The sequence below is a fragment of the Dasypus novemcinctus genome, chromosome 18 (genome assembly GCF_030445035.2).
Source record: "Dasypus novemcinctus isolate mDasNov1 chromosome 18, mDasNov1.1.hap2, whole genome shotgun sequence".
Taxonomy (NCBI): Eukaryota; Metazoa; Chordata; class Mammalia; order Cingulata; family Dasypodidae; genus Dasypus; species Dasypus novemcinctus.
The window spans coordinates 7,319,493-7,337,740 of record NC_080690.1 but is presented as its reverse complement, the minus strand read 5'-3'; the positions used below and the strand labels follow the sequence as shown (position 1 = coordinate 7,337,740).

Genomic DNA, 18,248 nt, shown 5'->3' with positions numbered 1-18,248 from the left:
ATCCCAGACAGAAACTATGTTAAACAGTCCCCCCTCCCCCTTCCCCCATTACCCGGACTCTTCTAATCTACTCTCTGTCTCTATGATTTGCCTATTCTAGATAGTTCATGTAAGTGAAGTACTACAATAGCTTCCTTTTGTGACTGCCTTATTTCACACAACATAATGATTTCAAGGTTTATCCTTATTGTAGTGTGTATCAGACCTTTGTTCCTTTTAATGGCTGAATAATAGTCTGTTGTATGTATAAGACCGGTTTTTATTTTTAATTTTTTTTTTGAGGTTCGGGGCCAGGGATTGAACCCGGGACCTCATATGGGAAGTCAGAGCTCAACCACCAAGCCACATTAACTTCAGTTGGTTTTTTCTTTTGTTTGGTTGTTGTTTTTGTTTTTAGGAGGTACCAGGGATCGAACCTGGGACCTCCCATGTGGGAAGCAGGTGCTCAACCGCTTGAGCCACAGCTGCTTCCCAGACCATGTTTTGTTCATCTTTTGAGGGACACTTGAGTTCCTTCCGCCTCTTGGCCATTGTGAATAATGCTGCCATGAACGTTGGTGGACAAGTCACTGCATCCCTGCTTTCAGTTCTTTTGGGGTATATATGTAGGAGTGGGGTTGCCGGGTCATATGTTATTTCTATGTTTCAGTTTTTGAGGACCCGCGGTACTGTTTTCTACAGTGGCTGTGCCATTTTACAACCTCACCAGCAAGGCATGAGGGTTCCGGTTTCTCTCCACATCATTGCCGACACTTGTTTCCCTTTTTTTTTTTGTTTTAAATATTAGCCATCTTTGTGGGTATGAATGGTATCTGCTTGTGTCGTTTTGATTTACAGTGCATATTTCAAGCAAAGCAAATTACAATTTATTTGGCCACATCTAAGGTAGTGAGCCCTTCCTTTACTGCTAGTGATTTTTGTCATATATGCAAACCCCCTGCACTGTATTATGCTTATTAATACATATTTTAAAATGGAGTTACTTCTTTTAACTTAAATTTATTTACAAAGGAAACTTGATTGCACAGTTGCCGGGTGCATATTTTTTCCCCATGCATATTAAAATCAATACCTAGCAATTACCTTACAGCGAAGGGTGGCTGCCTTTGAAGTCATCTTTCATGTCACAAGCATTGAACTGGTCGCAGTTTCCAGATGGAGGGAGAAGACCCAGTTTAAGGGAACGTAAAACAACGAACACTTTCAGGATTGTTTGGTGGTCAGTGTTGGAGGTTTTTGTGGGCCAGTCCATGAAGCACCTTTTTTTCTTCTCCTCCCCTGAGTTTGGACGACTGACAAATAGTGATGCTTGATGAGTTGCCTGGAGAGGGGGGCTTAGAACTGACCCCTGACCTCTGGCCTGCCCGCCCTGTAGCTGGCACTGTTGAGTGCCAGGCCTTGTCTGAGTGGTCCCTGGGGGGTGGGTGGAACCAGAGGGGGAGGTGAGTGCCCACTTCCATCTTCTAGATCCATCCATCAGAGAGCCGCCTGCCCCTTCCCTGGGGACAGCATAGTCCTGGGAGAGGAGACGGGCCCCAGCCAGTTTCCTTCGTATCACTGGACACTCTTTAACACTTACGTAAAACTATCCAGGATGTCGGTGTGAATATAAACGTTACAGCAAGAAATCCCTGGCTCTCCAATATGGGGAAGTCTCTTCATATGGGGGGCAACGGGGGGCTAAAGGATATGGGGTTTTTCTTTGTGGCGATGAAAATGTTCTGTAATTGACGGTGACGGTTGCTGGTATTTGTGAGTGTATTACAAGCCATTAATAGTATGCTTTAATTGGATGAATCTTAGGGTATCTGGATTACATAAAGACACAACAAAGTCTCAACAATTGTATTGTTTAATCACCTTTCAACAAAGAAGTTGGCAGCCCCACTCTCCTCTCCAGGCTTTAAAGAGATTTTTAATATCTAAAACTCGGGCAGTGGCTTACACTTGACAGTTCTGTTTGCTTATGAGACGGCTATTACTTCCCCATTTTACAGATGACAATCTGGAGGCTAAGCAAGAAAAAAGCCGCCCGTCTGAAGTTACACAGACAGGAAACGTGGCTTTAAACGTGGGTCTGCTGGACTCTTCTCAAGTCGGGCTCCTCTCCTCTCCCGTGTTGAACCACAGGAAGCCCTTGTCGAGCCTCGCGCTCGGCTGTGCATCTCAGTGCTTTCTTCCCCGAGACCGGCTGCTGCTGCGCCTGGGAGCGGACCTCACACCCTTGCTCTCAAAAGCCGGGTCCCCTGCTGAGATCGCATGCACCCCTGGCTCTTCTTACCTAGTGTGAAACCACCGCCGTGGGGGCGGCGCCGCTGGAGGAAGGTGTGCAGGAGCATCTGTCCTAACAGCCCCTGTGACCTTGACCCCCGTGGGCCACGTGGGTGTGTCTTTTTTTTTCATTTATTTTACTTACAGTAATAAAATTTTTTCTAGCTCATATATGACTGAACACATATTTTGCTTTAAAATTAACAGCCACAATTGAAGAAACTGGTTTATTTTTCTCTCAAGTGATCAAGCTGCTGAATCTTAAAGCTTCAGCACATTTCGTAGCTTATTATTTTCACTGAACAATAGGACCTTCTATCTGGAGGATTCTTTGTAAATGGTGATTTTGTTTCTCCAGTGGCTTTCAAATGCCATGACAGGTGGTTTAACACGGTGGCCGCTGCTTTCATGGGATTCTATTAAGTGAATCCTCATTTCCAGTGCAAACTTTCCTTGCAAGTCCAGCAGGACCTGTCTCTCGTGGTCGGCCCAGGGCTCCTGCTTCATTCTGCTACCTATGGTATCCCCGAAATCTCATGGAGGTTCTTTGTGTCGATTTTAAATATTTCTGTAAGCGATGTTCTGAGCAGGTCGGCTCTTCTGGCGTTACGTCTCTTGTCGTGAGGTCTTTAACACAGTCCAGAAAGCAGGTTTCTGTAAGTTTGTTGTATGTTCTTGGGGGTGATTTCGCCACTCGGCGATGGAGAGCCTGTAGTCGCGGTGCGTGGAGGGACCGAGCCAGGAGGGGGTGAGCCCCTTGGGGAAGCGGAGCGGGGCTGGGCCTAGGCCCGTGTCATCCGGGCCTCCCTCGCAGGCCTCTGCTGCTCTTCGCCAGGTGAACTCCAGCCCTCGACGCTCGGCCTTTCCTCTCCTCGCTGGGGAGTTGGCCCAGTGTAGACGCCGCTGCAGTTCCTGGCGGCCTTAGCGAGTGGTGGGTCGCTCTGTAGCCCCCTGCCCCCTGCTGCTCCGGACGGGCTCTGCCTTCCACTCCAGGCTCCGAGCTGTCCCAGGGCGGGCACGGGGGCTCCCTGCCTCACCGGGGCCCCGTTACTACCTGGTGGGCGAGCGCCTGAAGGAAGGAGAGGAGGGTGGGCATGGGGGGAGGTGTCCAGCGCTCTCTCTTCATCCCCTTGACCTCCCCCTCCGCCTTCCGTGAAGCTCTTTTGTTAAGCCTGTTGTGGCTCCATCTGCACCACTCGTGTTTGGGAACTGGGGCGGAGGCCACGTCCCTGCTGGGTAGTGGAGGAGCGGGCTTCCTGGGGGGGAGGACAGCTTGGGGAGGGCTCGGAGCCGAGAGTGGGGGGCCCCCAGGAAGGAAGCAGCAGTTTGAGGAACAGGCTCATGGGGACGGTGGGCAGAGGGGCTGGGGGCGCTGGCGGGGCATGGAGGCGGCGGCCAGACGTCAGCGGAGGCGTTGGCGGGGCTGGGGAAGCCGGCCCTGGTAGGAGACGCCAGGGGCCTCGCGGGGAGGGGTGGCCGGACCCAGGGAAGGTCATGGTGGTGCTGGGCAAGAGGGAGGCTGTGCGGAGACGCGGCCTCGCTTCAGGCGTGGGCTCTCTCGCTTCTTCAAGCAGGAAGCTCACGGGCACCAGGTGTGAGCTCTGACCTGCTTTAAAACAAAGCTGGGCGTTTGGGTGACCGCATTCCCTTGGCCGTGACCGGCCCACCCTCCTCCTTACAGGTCACCCCCATTGTTAGGGTCTTCCGGTACACTTTCCCCACATCTGTACACACCTGTGTACTTGTACAGATACGGGCCTTTCCCCTTAGCCTTCCTGAGCACACCCGCGTGGCTTTTCTTGGACAGCAGTGTGTTATGTTACATGATGTGGGTACCGATGCTGACGGATTGCCAACCCACCAAAAGCTCAGCCCGTCTCCCTCGTCTTGCTTAGCCCTCCTCCACACCGTGAAAGAATCTGTTCCGTGCTTCTGCATTCATATCACGTATTAATAGCATCAAGTACCTAATTGTTTGATACTTTCATGAACTCATTTTTGGGCACATTTGTGACTAGTCTGTAGTATCCTATATGGTATTGGCTCGGAATTATGATTTTCTTCTGTCTTCCAGCTACCTTGTACTGTAGTGGAAATAACAAGGACAAGACAAAAAATACAAATGCTAAAAGATACAAAAGATGTCATCTAAATTGGACCCTGGTTGGTTGCTTATCAGAAACAGACACTAGGACTCAAAAAGCATTCCACAGGGTGGGTGTAAGACTCTAGGAATGATGGACAGCAATTTTTAACATGGAGAGTTCTGGGCATGCTCCTCTCTTACTGCAGATGGATGCACAGCTTAAATATTTTCACTGGTGCTTACAGGAAGTCCTTTAACAGGTTTTGGATCTCAATGGTGCATTTTGCAGGTGATGGTAGAGGGTCCTCAGTTAGCGTTTGGATAGCACAGGTCACCTGTGTATGGTATGTGCGTGCACACGTGGACATGTATGTGTGCACACATGGGCAGTGTACACCCGGTCTCCTGGAGCTGTCAAGGAGTTTTTCCACGTTAGCACCTATGAATCTGCCTCCATTTTCACAACAGATACATGAAGGGTCTGTGTCATTTCTCCTGCCTTCTGTGTGTCCAGGCAGTGTTCAGTTACCTTAGTAATTTAAAAGGCTAATAGCTAACAAGCATATAGAAGATACTACATCTTTGCTAGTTAAAATTGCCTGGTACTATTTCAACTGACACACACATGCTCACTCAATAGCATTGTGTAAATACTATTATTTCCATTTTCTCCCATTAAGAAATGGAAGTACGGGGGGGTTAAGTTATTGCCTGAAGCCACCTGTTACACTGGGAGAGCTGGGATTTGAGCCTAGGTCGTTGGCTCCAGAGTGCACCCCCTACACCAAGCTTCTCATGACTCGGGGGGCTCCTGTGAACACCGGAGAGTGCAGCCCTTTTAGATCCGGACTGACCTCATTGAGAGCAGCAGGCCTCGCCCCTCCTCGCTGGCCCACGCCCCTGCTTTGGTGGAGCCGTCCTTTAGCAGGCTGCCCCTGGATGGCACAAGACTGAGTTCTGGGCCCTTCAACAGAAATGCCCAACAGGCTCTGCAGGCCTTGCTGATTACCAAAGAGAAAACCGCCGCCGGTGGAGAGGGACTTCCTTCCTGCCTTCTTGGGGCTCCTGGTAATCAAGGGGGGCGCTCGCCCCCATGGTGGCCCTCTGCTGGCCCCTGGAGCTTGCCCGCTGCTCCCCCAGAGGGACCTGGGAAGTGGTGGTGATGGCCCCGAAGGGCTTGGCGATGGCTCCCCCACTCCCTTCTCATTACGGGAGGTCCGAGCCGTGAGGTCACGGGCAGCAGGGGGCATTCCCACCGCTGGGTCCCCTCCCTGGCCTGGGTTGATGGTCAGGCAGCTCCTTGCGCTTGCAGCCTTGCAGGTGTGGTCAAGAGAGGACTGGCTTCCCCTCCCAGGTGGATGCCAGGTGGATGCCCCAGAGAATTGAAAACAGGTGCTCATGAAAAACTCGTTCCCAGACGTTCCTCCCAGCACTACTCCCAATCCCTGGAAGGTAGAATCAGCCCAAATGCCCATCAGTGGATGAACGGATAAGCAAAAGGTGGTCTGTCCAGGCAGTGGAATATTATGTGGGCATAAAAAGGCCCAGAGTCCTGGTACGTGGATGCCTCTGGAAGACCTCGTGCCCCGCGGAAGGCAGCCAGGCACGGAAGTTCATCTGGTAGGATTTCCTTTATAAGAAATGCCCAGAAGAGGCAAATCTATAGAGACAGAAAGTAGATCAGGGGTTGGCAAGGGCTGGGGAGGTTGGGGGGAAATGGGGAGCTAAAGTATGGGGTTCTCTTTGTGTTGATGTTTGCTCATATCTATGAATATATTAAAAGCTGTTGAATGGTGTGCTTTAATTGGTGGATTGTCTGGAGTCTGAACTCTTATCTCAGTGAAGCTGGTATATTGCGGGGGCAGGACTGAGATCTTTAATTCCAGAACTACCTTCTGATCCGGATACTTTTGGGCGTACAGAGGTTCCAACACATCATCCCGTCTCCACGTGGCAGCTGTCCTCTGGGGGAGCCCAGCGCAGATATTCTCATAACTGGGACTTGTCCAGAGCTCACCCCTGTTCTGCCCGAAGCGGGGAGAATGTGGGGACTTCCTCCCCTCACGTGGTCCTGTCCCTGCATCTCTGTGGGTGGCACAGGAGTGGCAGGATCGACAAACCAGCCCTGATCATATTGAGGGTGGCTTGGCTGAACGCGGTGACCCCCGACCTGAGGGCTGGAGGGCTCGTGCCGCTGGGGCAGCCGCTCACAGCGGCAGGGACGGTGCCAAGGTGTGCCTCGCACCGCCTCCCCAGTCCTGTGGACCGTGACCCAGGCGCGGTGCCCCTCCACTGGCTCTTTCCTGTCCCTGCCTCCCCCCCCCCCTGCTGCGTCCTGGGTCCCCTCCCAGACAGATGACATGTGCTCAGCCCTCGGCTCCGCGCCTGCTTCTGGGGTCCCAAACCGAGAACCTCGTCTGCTTGTTCCGTGCCCGCGGGTCCGCTCCGAGCCTGGCGCTGACATAGGTGGCAGTGAGGCCACGGCTGTGAACGAGGCAGTCGTCCCCAGGCTTTGAGGGGCAGAGAGCAGGTGATAGGTGAGCAGATGAGGGGCCTTGCGGGGTGGAAAGAGAAGTCCTGGGCGGATCCATGTCGAGATGCGCAAGGAAGCCCGTGCGGAGAAGTCGTTTACGTGCGCTCTGACGCGGTGGGAGCCGGCGCTGTGTGTGCGCGTTGGGCGTGGGCAGGACAGGGGCTGCCTGCTCTTACGCTGCTGCTCACATTGCTGGCTTGGCTCTGGGTGGAAATGTAAGGGTTCAGGTTCCAGCTCTTGCTGGCTGGTGACCGTTCTCCAGTTATTTTGCCTCTTCATGCCTCGGTTTCCTCATCTGTAAAATAGGGACAGTCGTTGCCCTGCCTTGTGGTGGTGTGGGGAATGCTGGCAGTGCCCCCCCCGGGCCTGTGCACCCTCTCCCTGCTGCTGGGAGGGTGTCTGCAGGAGAGCCCGGCAACCTGGAAAAGCATCAGCACTGTGTACGGCACGAGTTATGGGCTTGTGGGAGCTCTATTTTAATCCTATAGTCTTTATTTTTATCCTCAAGGAGGAGGCCAGCAAGACCCCTGAGGCTCAGGATTGAGCACATCTGGGAGGAGGTCTGGCTCGAGCACATCTGGGAGGCGGTCTGGCTTGAGCACATTTGGGAGGAGGTCTGGCTCCAGCGCATCTGGCAGGCGGTCTGGCTCAAGCGCATCTGGCAGGCAGCCTTGCTTGAGCGCATCTGGGAGGAGGTCTGGCTCGAGCACATCTGGGAGGAGGTCTGGCTCTAGTGCATCTGGGAGGAGGTCTGGCTCGAGCGCATCTGGCAGGCAATCTGGCTCTAGTGCATCTGGGAGGAGGTCTGGCTCGAGCGCACCTGGCAGGCAATCTGGCTCTAGTGCATCTGGGAGGAGGTCTGGCTCTAGTGCATCTGGGAGGAGGTCTGGCTTGAGCGCATCTGGGAGGAGGTCTGGCTCGAGCGAATCTGGCAGGCCTTCTTGCTCGAGCACATCTGGCAGGCTGGCTTGTGGTTACCACTTAAAGAGTGGGGATAAGGCAGTACCTGTCGGGGAGAAGAACCAGCGAAGCGCTCAGGCTCACATGATGGAGGTGGGCGGCCCTGGCTGAAGGTGGACGCCCGCAGGCCTTTCCCGGGACAGGCCCGGCTCCTAGGAGATGCTCATTTGCGCTGCAGGGAAAGCGTGGAGGGGTGCGCAGGGCTCCCGGCACCGTCAGGGTGTCTGTGTGTGCCCTTTCCCCGGAGTCTCCTCTGTAAGTGCGTGCGTTTGCATCTCGCCTGGGTGGTGCGTCCCTCTCTGTTCATGTCTGGGTGTCTGCATTTGTGTCTGCGTCTTTGTCTTACCCTCCATCCCTCTTCCCCTCTGGCCCATCTCCATGTCTGTCCCTGTCTGTGTCCCTGTCCTGGCTTCTGTCAACAACCATTTGTTGGGTCCCACTGTGTACCAGCCAGGCGTGGGGATAAAGTGGTGAGCAGGGCCGTGATCCCTACCGCACAAAGTTCCCAGGTGAGAGGAAGGAGAGCTGTTCACCCGCAGAGGCCAGTGCTTGCATGTAGTAAGTGCCCTGGGAGGGAGCTGCTGGGTGGGGGACTCAAAGGCACGTGAAGTGGTCGAGGGGGATTGAGGCTTGTCTGCCTGGGAGAACCTGGAACCGGCCAGGCTCTGTGCATTGCTGGCAGAGCCAGCAGCCCACGCTGGTGTTCTGTGGTGCAGGAGGTGGGGTGTCACCCACTCAAGGGGGGAGGGAGGGCTGCCCTGGGCAGGTGGGGGGGTGGGTCTGAGCACCCACAGCCTTGGTTCTTAGTCCTGTCAGCAGTGAGACCCCGCTCGGAGGCTTGCAGCCCAGGAGTGGCCTGGGCGGGGGGTGTTTCAGCAAGACGGCCCTGGGGACTAGCGGCCTAGCGGCTTGGACTGTGGGACTGGCTGTGGAAATAGAGAGCAGCTGGCAGATTTAGAAAGTTGAATTGCTAAGACTTGATGGTTGAGGTTGAGGGATTCAAGAGCAAGTCAGAAAGCAGAGTTAACAAGACTTGGTGGTTGCCTGAAGATGGTGTTACGTCAACTGAAAAATTTATCTTTAATTATCTACATGTGTCAGATTTTTATTAGAACTTTGCTGCAAGGAAAAAAACCCCACAGTAGGCCAATTCAAAGATTCACTGTTAGAGAATTGTTAGATAATCATTGCTAGACTAGCTAGAAAAAGAAAAGAATGTTTGCTTAAAGTCACTAGAATCATGCCTGGCTGTTGACTGGGTAGGTGCCTGACTAATTTTTGAGAACAAGTCTTAACGCCGTTAATGTTTTTAGGTAATTGCTAAAGCAGTTAAATCAAACACTAATTTCCTCCCAAGAAATTTCTTTAGCGTTGTTTCTTTAGCATATGAAAAGGGCCTTTTCCCAGAGAGTTTTTCTTTTTCTTTTCTTTTCTTTTCTTTGGGGCAGAGGGTTGAATTTGGCAAGTGAAGGTAAAGACAGGAGGTAAGAAAGAGCCACAGAAAAGTCTTTCTTTATCTGATAAGGGTTTAATGTCCAGAATATATAAAGAACTCTTCAACTCAACAACAAAAAGACAAACATATGGTATGTGAATGTCTCAATAAAATTGCTTCTTTAAAAAAAGACAAACAACCCAGTTAAAAAAGGAACAATTGGCATGCGTAGACATTTCTTTAAGGAAGATATTCAAATGGTTAATAAGCCCATGAAAAGATGCTTAGTATCATTAGCCATTAGGGAAATGCAAATCAATGAGATATGATTTCCACACCCGCAAGGATGGCTATTATTAAAGAAGTGGAAAATAAAGAGTGTTGGCAAGGATGTGAAGAAATAGGTTCCCTTATGCATTGTTGGCGGAAATGGTGCAGCTGCTGTGGAAAAAGAGATAAACTTAGACTTACGGCAATCTCACTTCTAGGTATTTTCCCAAAAGAATTGTAACCAGGGACTCAAATAGATAATTCGTACACCAGTGTTCATAGCGGCGTTACAGTGACCCAAAGGTGGAAGCAGCCCAAGAGTCCATCAATGGATGAATGGAGAAACAAAATACAGTATGGTATATCCATCCACACAATGGAATATCATTCAGCTGTAAAAAGCAATGAAATTCTGAAATATGCAATAACATGGATGAACCTTGAAGATCCCTTGTTGAGTGAAATAAGCTAGACTCAAAAGGACAAATATTGTATGACTGCACTTAGATGAAATATCTAGGATAGGCAAATCCACAGACGGAAAGTCGATTAGAGGTTGCGGGGGGAGGAGAAAGGGGAGTTAATGCTCGATTGGTGCAGGGTTTCTGTTTGGGGTGATGGAAACATTTTGGTAATGGATGGTGGTGATGTCAGCACAACCTGCTGACTGTAACCAAGCCCACTTAATTGTAGACTTGAACGTGTTTTAAGTGAGAAATTAAAATTTAAAAACCTCCATAGAACTACTAAAAAATAAAAAAAATTTTCCAGCTTTCTAGGTTGGGTGAAGAAGGGAGACAGGGAAACATGCATGTTGTTTTTTTCTCTGAAAGGTTTAGAAACACCACCCGGCCTTCCATTATAAATTCACCCATATTTGCCAAAGGACCTTTTCAAACATCTTATTTTGAAATAAGTTTACATAAAAGTTGCAGAGCTAAGATAGCATTTCTGTGAGCCATTCATCCAGCTTCCCAGAGCGAGAACATCATCTATGACCATAGTTCAGTCATCAAAACCAGGAAGTTGGCATTCATACAGCTTAATTGGGTTTTGCCATTTTTTACATGCATGTGCTGTTTTGTTTTGTTTTGCATTGGGTGTGTAGTTCTATGGAATTTTTTGAGAGGTATAGATTTGCCTAACTGTCACCACAAACAGGATCAAGGACAGTGTATTTAAAGTCTTTTCACCTTGCATCTTGCCTGTTGTTCCCCAAAGTATGGTCAAGCTACCTTGAACCGTGGCAAGAAAGCAGAAAGCTTGAGTTGGGTGCCATCCTCCCTTTCTCCTGATTGAACTCCCTGCACTCTTCCCACTGCTTCCCATGGCTGCCTGCACGTGGCCGTGAGCCCTTCTTGCTGTTTCAGCCCTGGCTCTGGCATTCCTTTGCTCTTCTGTCTAGAAGTGGGTCTGTCGTCGTCTTTGATTTCAGGTCAAAGCCCCTTCATGCCGCCGCCTCTGGATGCAAAGCTGAGCTCATCCTCACCCGCTCATGTGCAGGAATGCCTTTCTTTTCTGTTTCCCTGCTCAATGCAAGTGCCTAGCTGTACGAGCCAGGACTCTTTGGTAGCAAGTGACAGAAACTCTTTTCAAACTTACCTGAGCCAAAAAGAGAATTTATTGGCTCATGGAATTAGTGCGTCCGCAGAGTAGAAGTGGCTGCAAGCCCGACTGGACCCAAGGGTTCCAACTGTGTATCGGGCTCTGTCTCTCTATGTGGCAGGCGAGATGGTTCCTGCTGCCCCCAGACTCACGGTTCACCAGCCTGGCAACAGTGGCAGCAGGAGAAGTTTGGCCAAACACGGCCCAGGCAAATAGCGATGGCCCAGCTCGGGCCCACCCTGACCCAATCCCTGTGTCAGGGGTGAGTGGCCTCGGGCTTTCCTAGGCTCTTTGGCCCCCTCTTTGGTGGAAAGGGGTGGATCAGCTCCATCCAACGCACATAGCTGAATGGGTCCTGTTTACTGGGCAGAAGAAAGGAGAGGGGGGAACTGGCCTCCTGCTTTACTCTTTGTGCAGCCCATAATTCCCTGGGCATCCCCTGGGGTCATGCTGGGCTCAGGTGGCCATTCTGGCCCAGTATTTTGCCCAGGGGCTGGAGGCCATGCGACAGCAGGGACTATTGGGAGGGCGGATTCCTCTTTGTTTCTGTTCCCTGTTGGTGTATTACAACCTATCCCAGGACTTAGGGGTTTAAAACAAACTCTGTTTTATTTGTCTGCACATAATTCTGCAGTCGGGGCAGGGCTGGGAGGCTGGGGCAGCTTGTTTCTGCTCCATATGGTGTCAACTGGCACAGCCCGTTGGAGCTGGAGGATCCACTTCCACGACGGCGCAGTCCCATGGGGCCGCTGGCTGTCACTCTCCATGTGGCTGGGCCAGGCCGCCCACACCACGGTGGTCTGGCCGACAGGCGGGCTTCTTACCCCCAGAGTGCAAAAACGGACGCTGCCGGGCCTTCTGGAGGGCTGGGCCTGGGCGGACACAGCGTCATGCGCGCCACATTCTGCTAGTTCAGACAGGTCACAGCCCGGATGCACGGGCAGGGGGCGACTGGAGTAACAGTCTCCAGAACCCCGCTGACCCCTCCCCACCCTGGGTCCTGCCTCTTTTCTCTTAAACAGTTATTCAGTGCCTCCCCCACCCCCACATTGAGCCAGAGAGCGCTTGTAGCTTTTAAGACTGAAGGGAAGATTGTCAAAGTTAACCTTTTATGTGGCGGCTGGACCTTTCACCTGCCCAGGTGATCGGCTTGGCCCCAGTTCTGTCTGTTTTCAGTAGAAGGTTCTCTCTTTTCAGCTCTTGAGTTGTAGTACAGAAGGCCTGTTGTCCTAGCCTAGAATGTGGCAATGTCGGCGGGGGGGGGGGGGGGTGGCGGGTGTTGGGGAAAGCCCCAGAGCTAGGGGGAGGTGGCACACACCTGGCAGGCTCGTGGCCTGTCCCCTTCCAGAAGGAGTGGGAGCCAGATGCAGAGATGGCCTCGGCGGCCCCTTCTGGGAGACGAAGGAGCCAGAACTGTTTATGGGGTGCGGGGCTGCGGCCCGTCCTCGACTGGGGTGAGTGCTGGCTTCTAATCGGCTGGTTTCAATCTTCTTTTAGTGGACATCATGGAAATAAAGGAAATCCGCCCAGGGAAGTGCTCCAAGGATTTTGACCGTGCAAAAACCGTCCGCCAGAAAGAAGACTGCTGCTTCACGATTCTGTACGGCACCCAGTTCGTCCTCAGCACACTAAGCTTAGCAGGTGGGTGCGCCTTCCCTGTGCTTCCCTCTCTTCCTGCCTCCGTTTCCTTCCCGGGAACCTCTCTGGAAGCAGAGTGCTCACACCCCACCTGCCGACCCCTCACGTGCCCTTGGGGTGTCGTGGTTTGAATCCCAGCCCTGCCTGGCTCTGTGCCTTTGGGTCAGCTACTTAACCTCTCTGAACTTTACTTTCCCTGGCTGTAAATGGGGAAAGCAATCCTATCCACCTTGCCGAGCTGCTTGAAGAGTATGTTAGGTGCCTGCTTGCTTAATAAATCTATAGACCGGCCTCTGCTGGATGGAAAATGTTCACGTGCCTTCCTCCAGCAGACACAGCACAGCAAACTTGGCACTGCCCTGGAGGAACTGCCCTGAAATCTCACATCACGTGCACACACACGTGCGCACACAGATAGGCACACACGTATACACACTCAGGCACCTTACTGAGGGGCAGAAGCTTGTAGCTACCGTCAGGTCCCATCGGAGAATTTAGTGATGAGGAAGTACGCGTCATGCGATCATCGCTGCTGAGAGAAAGCAGTTACTATGAAAAGTAAGGGCTTGTGTGCGGCGGCTGCGAAAGTTGAGCGAGGTGGTGACGTTTAGCTTGCGGTCCCTTAGCTCTCGTACATTGAATTCTCACTCATTCTCCAGTCAAGGCTCTTGCAGCATGTGCCCTGTGCTAGGTGGAGAGAGGTGTCAGAGTGTAAAGGTGACGAAGACACAGTTGCTGCCTTTGAGGGGCTCACGATCTATGGGGGGGAGAGACGCGTAGCCGCTGTAAGAGCTGTCGTCCGTGCACAATACGGTGTAATATGGTGTGCGGTCCGAGGATGGAGTGTGATGCCTGATGCCAGGGAAGGCTTTGCAGAGGAGGGGACTTTCTTTTTCAGATGTGTTTTTATTTATTTCTCTCCCCTTCCCCCCCTCCCACATTATCTGTTCTCTGTGTCCATTCCCTGTGTCCGCTTGTGTTCTTGTCAGTGGCACTGGGAATCTGTGTCTTTTTTTTTGGCATCATCTTGCTGCATCAGCTCTCCGTATGTGTGGCACCACTCCTGGGCAGGCTGCGCTTTTTTCGCATGAGGCGACTCTCCTTGCACGGCGCACTCCTTGCACATGGGGCTCCACTACATGGGGGACACCCCTGCATGACATGGCACCCCTCGTGCATGGCAGCACTGCACGTGGGCCAGCTCACCACACGGGCCAAGAGGCTCTGGGAACTGAACCCTGGACCTCCCCTATGGTAGGTGGACTCTCTATCAGTTGAGCCACATTCACTTCCCAGAGGAGGGGACTTTTAAACTGGGCTTTGAGGCATGAGTAGGAATTGGGGGAAGGAAGGAGGGCAGCCCAGGCAGAGGATGTGGCATGTGCAAGGCATGGAGGAGGGATAAATAAGGCAGCTGGTTGTAGAAATGACTAGTGTGTCTGTTGCATGGTGTGTGGAAGGAGTTAGAACTGGGGCAGGAAAGAGAGACCTGTGGCCGTGGGTCTTCTCAGCCTTGCTCCTTAGCTCCCCCTGCAGGCTGAGCCCTGGCCGCTGCTTGGCTGAGGAGTGCAGGATGCCACCTTGGGCATCTGTCCCCTTCTGAGGCCTCTCTCCTAGAAGCTGCAGCCCTAGAATCCGAGGCCACACGGAGAGAAGGGAATAACCTAGACTCTGGTCCCAGCTTTGCCACTTCCTGGCTCTGGGACGAGCCTTCAGCCCTTCTGAGCCTCAGTTTCCCTCTCTTCCACGTGGGAAGCAGGAGAGCAGCAGCGCTGGAGTGTTGTAGTGTGCCGACTAGCACGAGACCCGGCAGCTGGATGGTTCATAACTCGAAGAGGTGTTTGCATTACATTGGCAAGTAAATGAGGCACAGAGGGCTTAAGTCACCTGCTGAACACTACACAGCCCAGAAGGCTGTCACGGGTTTGAGCAACTTTTGCCAGATGTCAGGCCCGTACTTACTGTTTCTTGCTGCTTCCCTCCCGGGCATCAGAATTGCCTGCTTTGTCCGCCTTTCTCTGGCAGAGCAGACCTCCTTCCGGGGCTGGAAATGGAAACTACCAACAGCTGCCTGAGGTTGCATAAGGTTAAAAGCTAAAACTTTGGAAGGAAAAAAAGCTAACCCCTGACTCTGGTTCTCTGTTGTGTTGGCTGAACAATAGTGTGTGCTGATCCCTGGAACCTGCAAACGTGTCATCACGCCTGGAAGAGGGCCTGGGCAGTGCGAGGAAGTTCGGGCTCCTGATTTAGCCTTGGGAGCTCTAAAGGCACCAACAAGATTCCTTACCAGCGGGAGGCGGGCAGGGTCCGAGTTGGAGAAGTGCCGACTGGCGGAAGCTGAGGTCAGAGTGGTATGGAGCCATGAGCCAAGGAATGCAGCGGGCCTCTAGAAGCTGGAGAAGGCAGGGAAGCGGGTATTTGCCTAGAGCCTCTGGAAGCAACGCAGCCCTGCCCACCCGTTTCGGGCTTCCCGCTTCCATTGCTGTAAGAGAATGCATGGGCGCTGCTTTCCATCGCTCGTTGCCGCAGCTGCAGGAAGTGGACGGTCCGCTCGGCTTGCATCGCTGCCGCCGGGAGGGGGTGGAACCTCCTGACGCCTGGCCTGAGCCCCGGGGACTCTGATTCACGACTCTGGGGTGGAACCTAAGTAACCTGGGAGCTGGCGTTTGTAAAGCCCCCGCCCCGGCAGCCTTCCCGAGCAGCCAGGGCCGAGACCACGGGCTCTGGAATCAAATTCCTCAGCTTTTTCACATATGGAATCAGTGTGGATGGCAGAGAAGAGGAGGGGCTCTGGGTAGGAGCCTGTGCCGCTCGTGGGCTCTGACCTTGAAGCCGTCACGGAACCTGTCTTAGACACAGTTTCCCCACATGTTAAATAGGGTTGGATTTGGCTCAACTATAGAGCGTCCGCCTACCACATGGGAGGTCCAGGGTTCAAACCCAGGGCCTCCTGACTCTTGTGGTGAGCTGGCCCATGTGCAGTGCTCCCTTGCGCAAGCAGTGCCGTGCCATGTAGGCTATGCCCCCCGTAGGGGAACCCCACTCACAAGGAGCGCACCCCCACAAGGAGAGCCGCCCTGCACAAGAAAAGCTCAGCCTACCCAGGAGTGGTGCCGCATACACGGAGAGCTGACGCAGCATGACGCAAAAATAGAGACACAGATTCCCAGTGCCGCTGACAAGAATACAGGCGAACACAGAAGAATGCACAGTGAATGGACTCAGAGAGCAGACAAATGGGGGCGAGGGGAAAGGAAAGGGAGAGAAATAAATAAAAATTCTTTAAAAAAGAATAGGGATGATGATAATACCTCATGGGCTTGTTGTCAGGACTGGATAAACTAATGTAGCACTTAGGACATACAGTAAGTACTCAAAAATGTTAGCTGCTGTTCTGTAATAATAATTAGTAATAATCACCACCACCACCGCTATTCTTTGCCGATTCAGTTGGCACAGGAAATACACCCATTTGTCAGCACTGCCAGCGAAGCCCATCGTGGGGGAGTAGCTTCCACTCAGACAGAAAGCCGGTTCTTAAGAGCTGCGAGGTGGAAGGAGATGCCTCCTTTGGGGCTCTCCTTAGAGATGAGAAACGAGCACGGCTTCTCCCCAGCCCCACAGGCTGGGAGGGACCGGCAAGGCAGGGGGCCCGGGTCTCCGAGCAGAGGTATTCCCGGGGATTGACCCAGCCTTTCTGTTCCTCTCCCCTTCTCCAGCTGACTCTAAAGAGGATGCAGACAAGTGGCTTTCTGGCCTGAAGATCTTACACCAAGAAGCAATGAGTGCATCTACTCCCACGATTATCGAGAGGTACTTGGCTTTGGGCTGTTCACCTACTTATTCACTCCCTTTTTAATTTGTTCTGCTCCCTTTAGCCCGCAGGGACTCAGGAAAGAAAAGCAGGGCATTTCGTCTTTGAGCTAGTTGCTCCATGTATGTAGTAGGTGCTCAGTAGTGGTTATGGATGCTTCCGTTTCTCAGATGAGAGTCTCTCTCAGTGCCGGTCCTTAACTTTGGCCTATTGGGGTGAGCTTTGAAATTGAGACAGAAAAATCCAGTGGTGGTGTGTTTGAGGGGAGAATGGGAAGGTTTCCTTCTTAAAGATTTCATTAGGCATTAAGCCAGCAGATCAAAGGACAGCTAGACGAGGAGGTCTGGTATTTTCTTGTCCATCGTGGATTGCGAAAGGCTCTGGGCTGTCTCTTCCCAATGCCATAGATGTCTTGATGGCATTTGAGTGTGAATTACCCCCAGGAATTTACAGCTGCCCAATTTGTACCGTTTTTCTTACCAGATATTTGGAGATGAATGACTGACATCAGGGGGAATTGTCTACCTAAAGAATGCCAGCCTCTGAGTTGAAAGAGGCCCTCTCAGCTCAGCTAGGACACTGCCACCCTCAAGTAGAAAACTGTTTTCCAGGCTGCCCTTGATAGAAAGTTGGGAAACTTCTTTTCCTTTTCCCATGGAATCAGAGAAATGCTGTTTCCTGACCTTTTTTTTTTTTTCCCATGCTTCATCTCTCTTCCCAGTTGGCTGAGGAAGCAGATTTATTCTGTGGATCAAACCAGAAGAAACAGGTAAGATACGTTCACTTTTCTGCAGTTTTCTTCTGGTGGTTTTGGACTCCAGTTTTCATTCCTTTCTTTAAACATTCCAAGGGGGTTGAAGCGTGATTTTGGGCCAGCGAAGGTCTCCTTGAGGTCAGATCTGACCTGCAGAGTGCTATGAGGTCGGTGACGACCAGGCCCTCTGGAGCCTTCACGCTAGTGGAAAAATTCGAGTCTCGCTGCAGAGATGCTGTTTGGGCCGTGGGACTCTCCAGACTTGTCATCCAGCCTTTGCAAACGCTTGAGTCCCTTCCGTGGCCTGGGATCACCAGGGCGCCTTTCTCCTGCAGCTTACTCTGGTGCAGGTGGGAGTTCAACCCTAAGGAAGTAAACCTGATTAAGTAGAGCTGGTTATATGGACTGTGGCAAAATGAGCAGATTGAGCTCCCTTGCCTGTTTCCCACCGCGGTCGTCTTAGAGAGGGCGTCAGGCCAGACCCTTTCCAGCAGACGCCTCTGTTTCCTGAGATGGGTGTGGTGTGATTCCTGAAGTCACGGCCTTTGCAGGGACAGAGTTGTTCCCAGTCCTTTCTATTACAAACAATGCTGCTGTAAACACCTGTGGACCGACGATTTTATAGACTCGTGTGAGGACGTGAGTAGGATAAATGCTTCGAATACCAGCTGCGAAGGTTTTGCTGGTTTAGTATTTTGACAGCGATGGTAGCAATCGATATTTCTACCATTGGGGCAAGAGCGTGCCCGTTTCCCTACACCCTGTATTCCCAGGCTTTGACTTTTGCTGATCTGGTAGATGACAAGTAACAGCGTAATTTTGTTTAAATTTGCATTTCCTTCTTTATGAATGAGGTTGGACATCCTTTCATCCATTCTCGCT

The 18,248-nt window shown here is 52.1% G+C and overlaps 1 protein-coding gene across 1 annotated transcript in view; it reads left to right on the top strand.

Annotated features, from left to right (window-relative positions):
- The window catches only part of PLCG2 (phospholipase C gamma 2), a 169,759-nt gene that overhangs the window by 50,648 nt on the left and 100,863 nt on the right, over positions 1-18,248 (top strand). Inside the window, exons 3-5 of the mRNA XM_004468949.3 lie at positions 12,658-12,801; positions 16,518-16,611; positions 17,334-17,381. Coding sequence (XP_004469006.2) covers positions 12,658-12,801; positions 16,518-16,611; positions 17,334-17,381 — 286 coding nt within the window. The remainder of the gene's footprint in view (positions 1-12,657; positions 12,802-16,517; positions 16,612-17,333; positions 17,382-18,248) is intronic.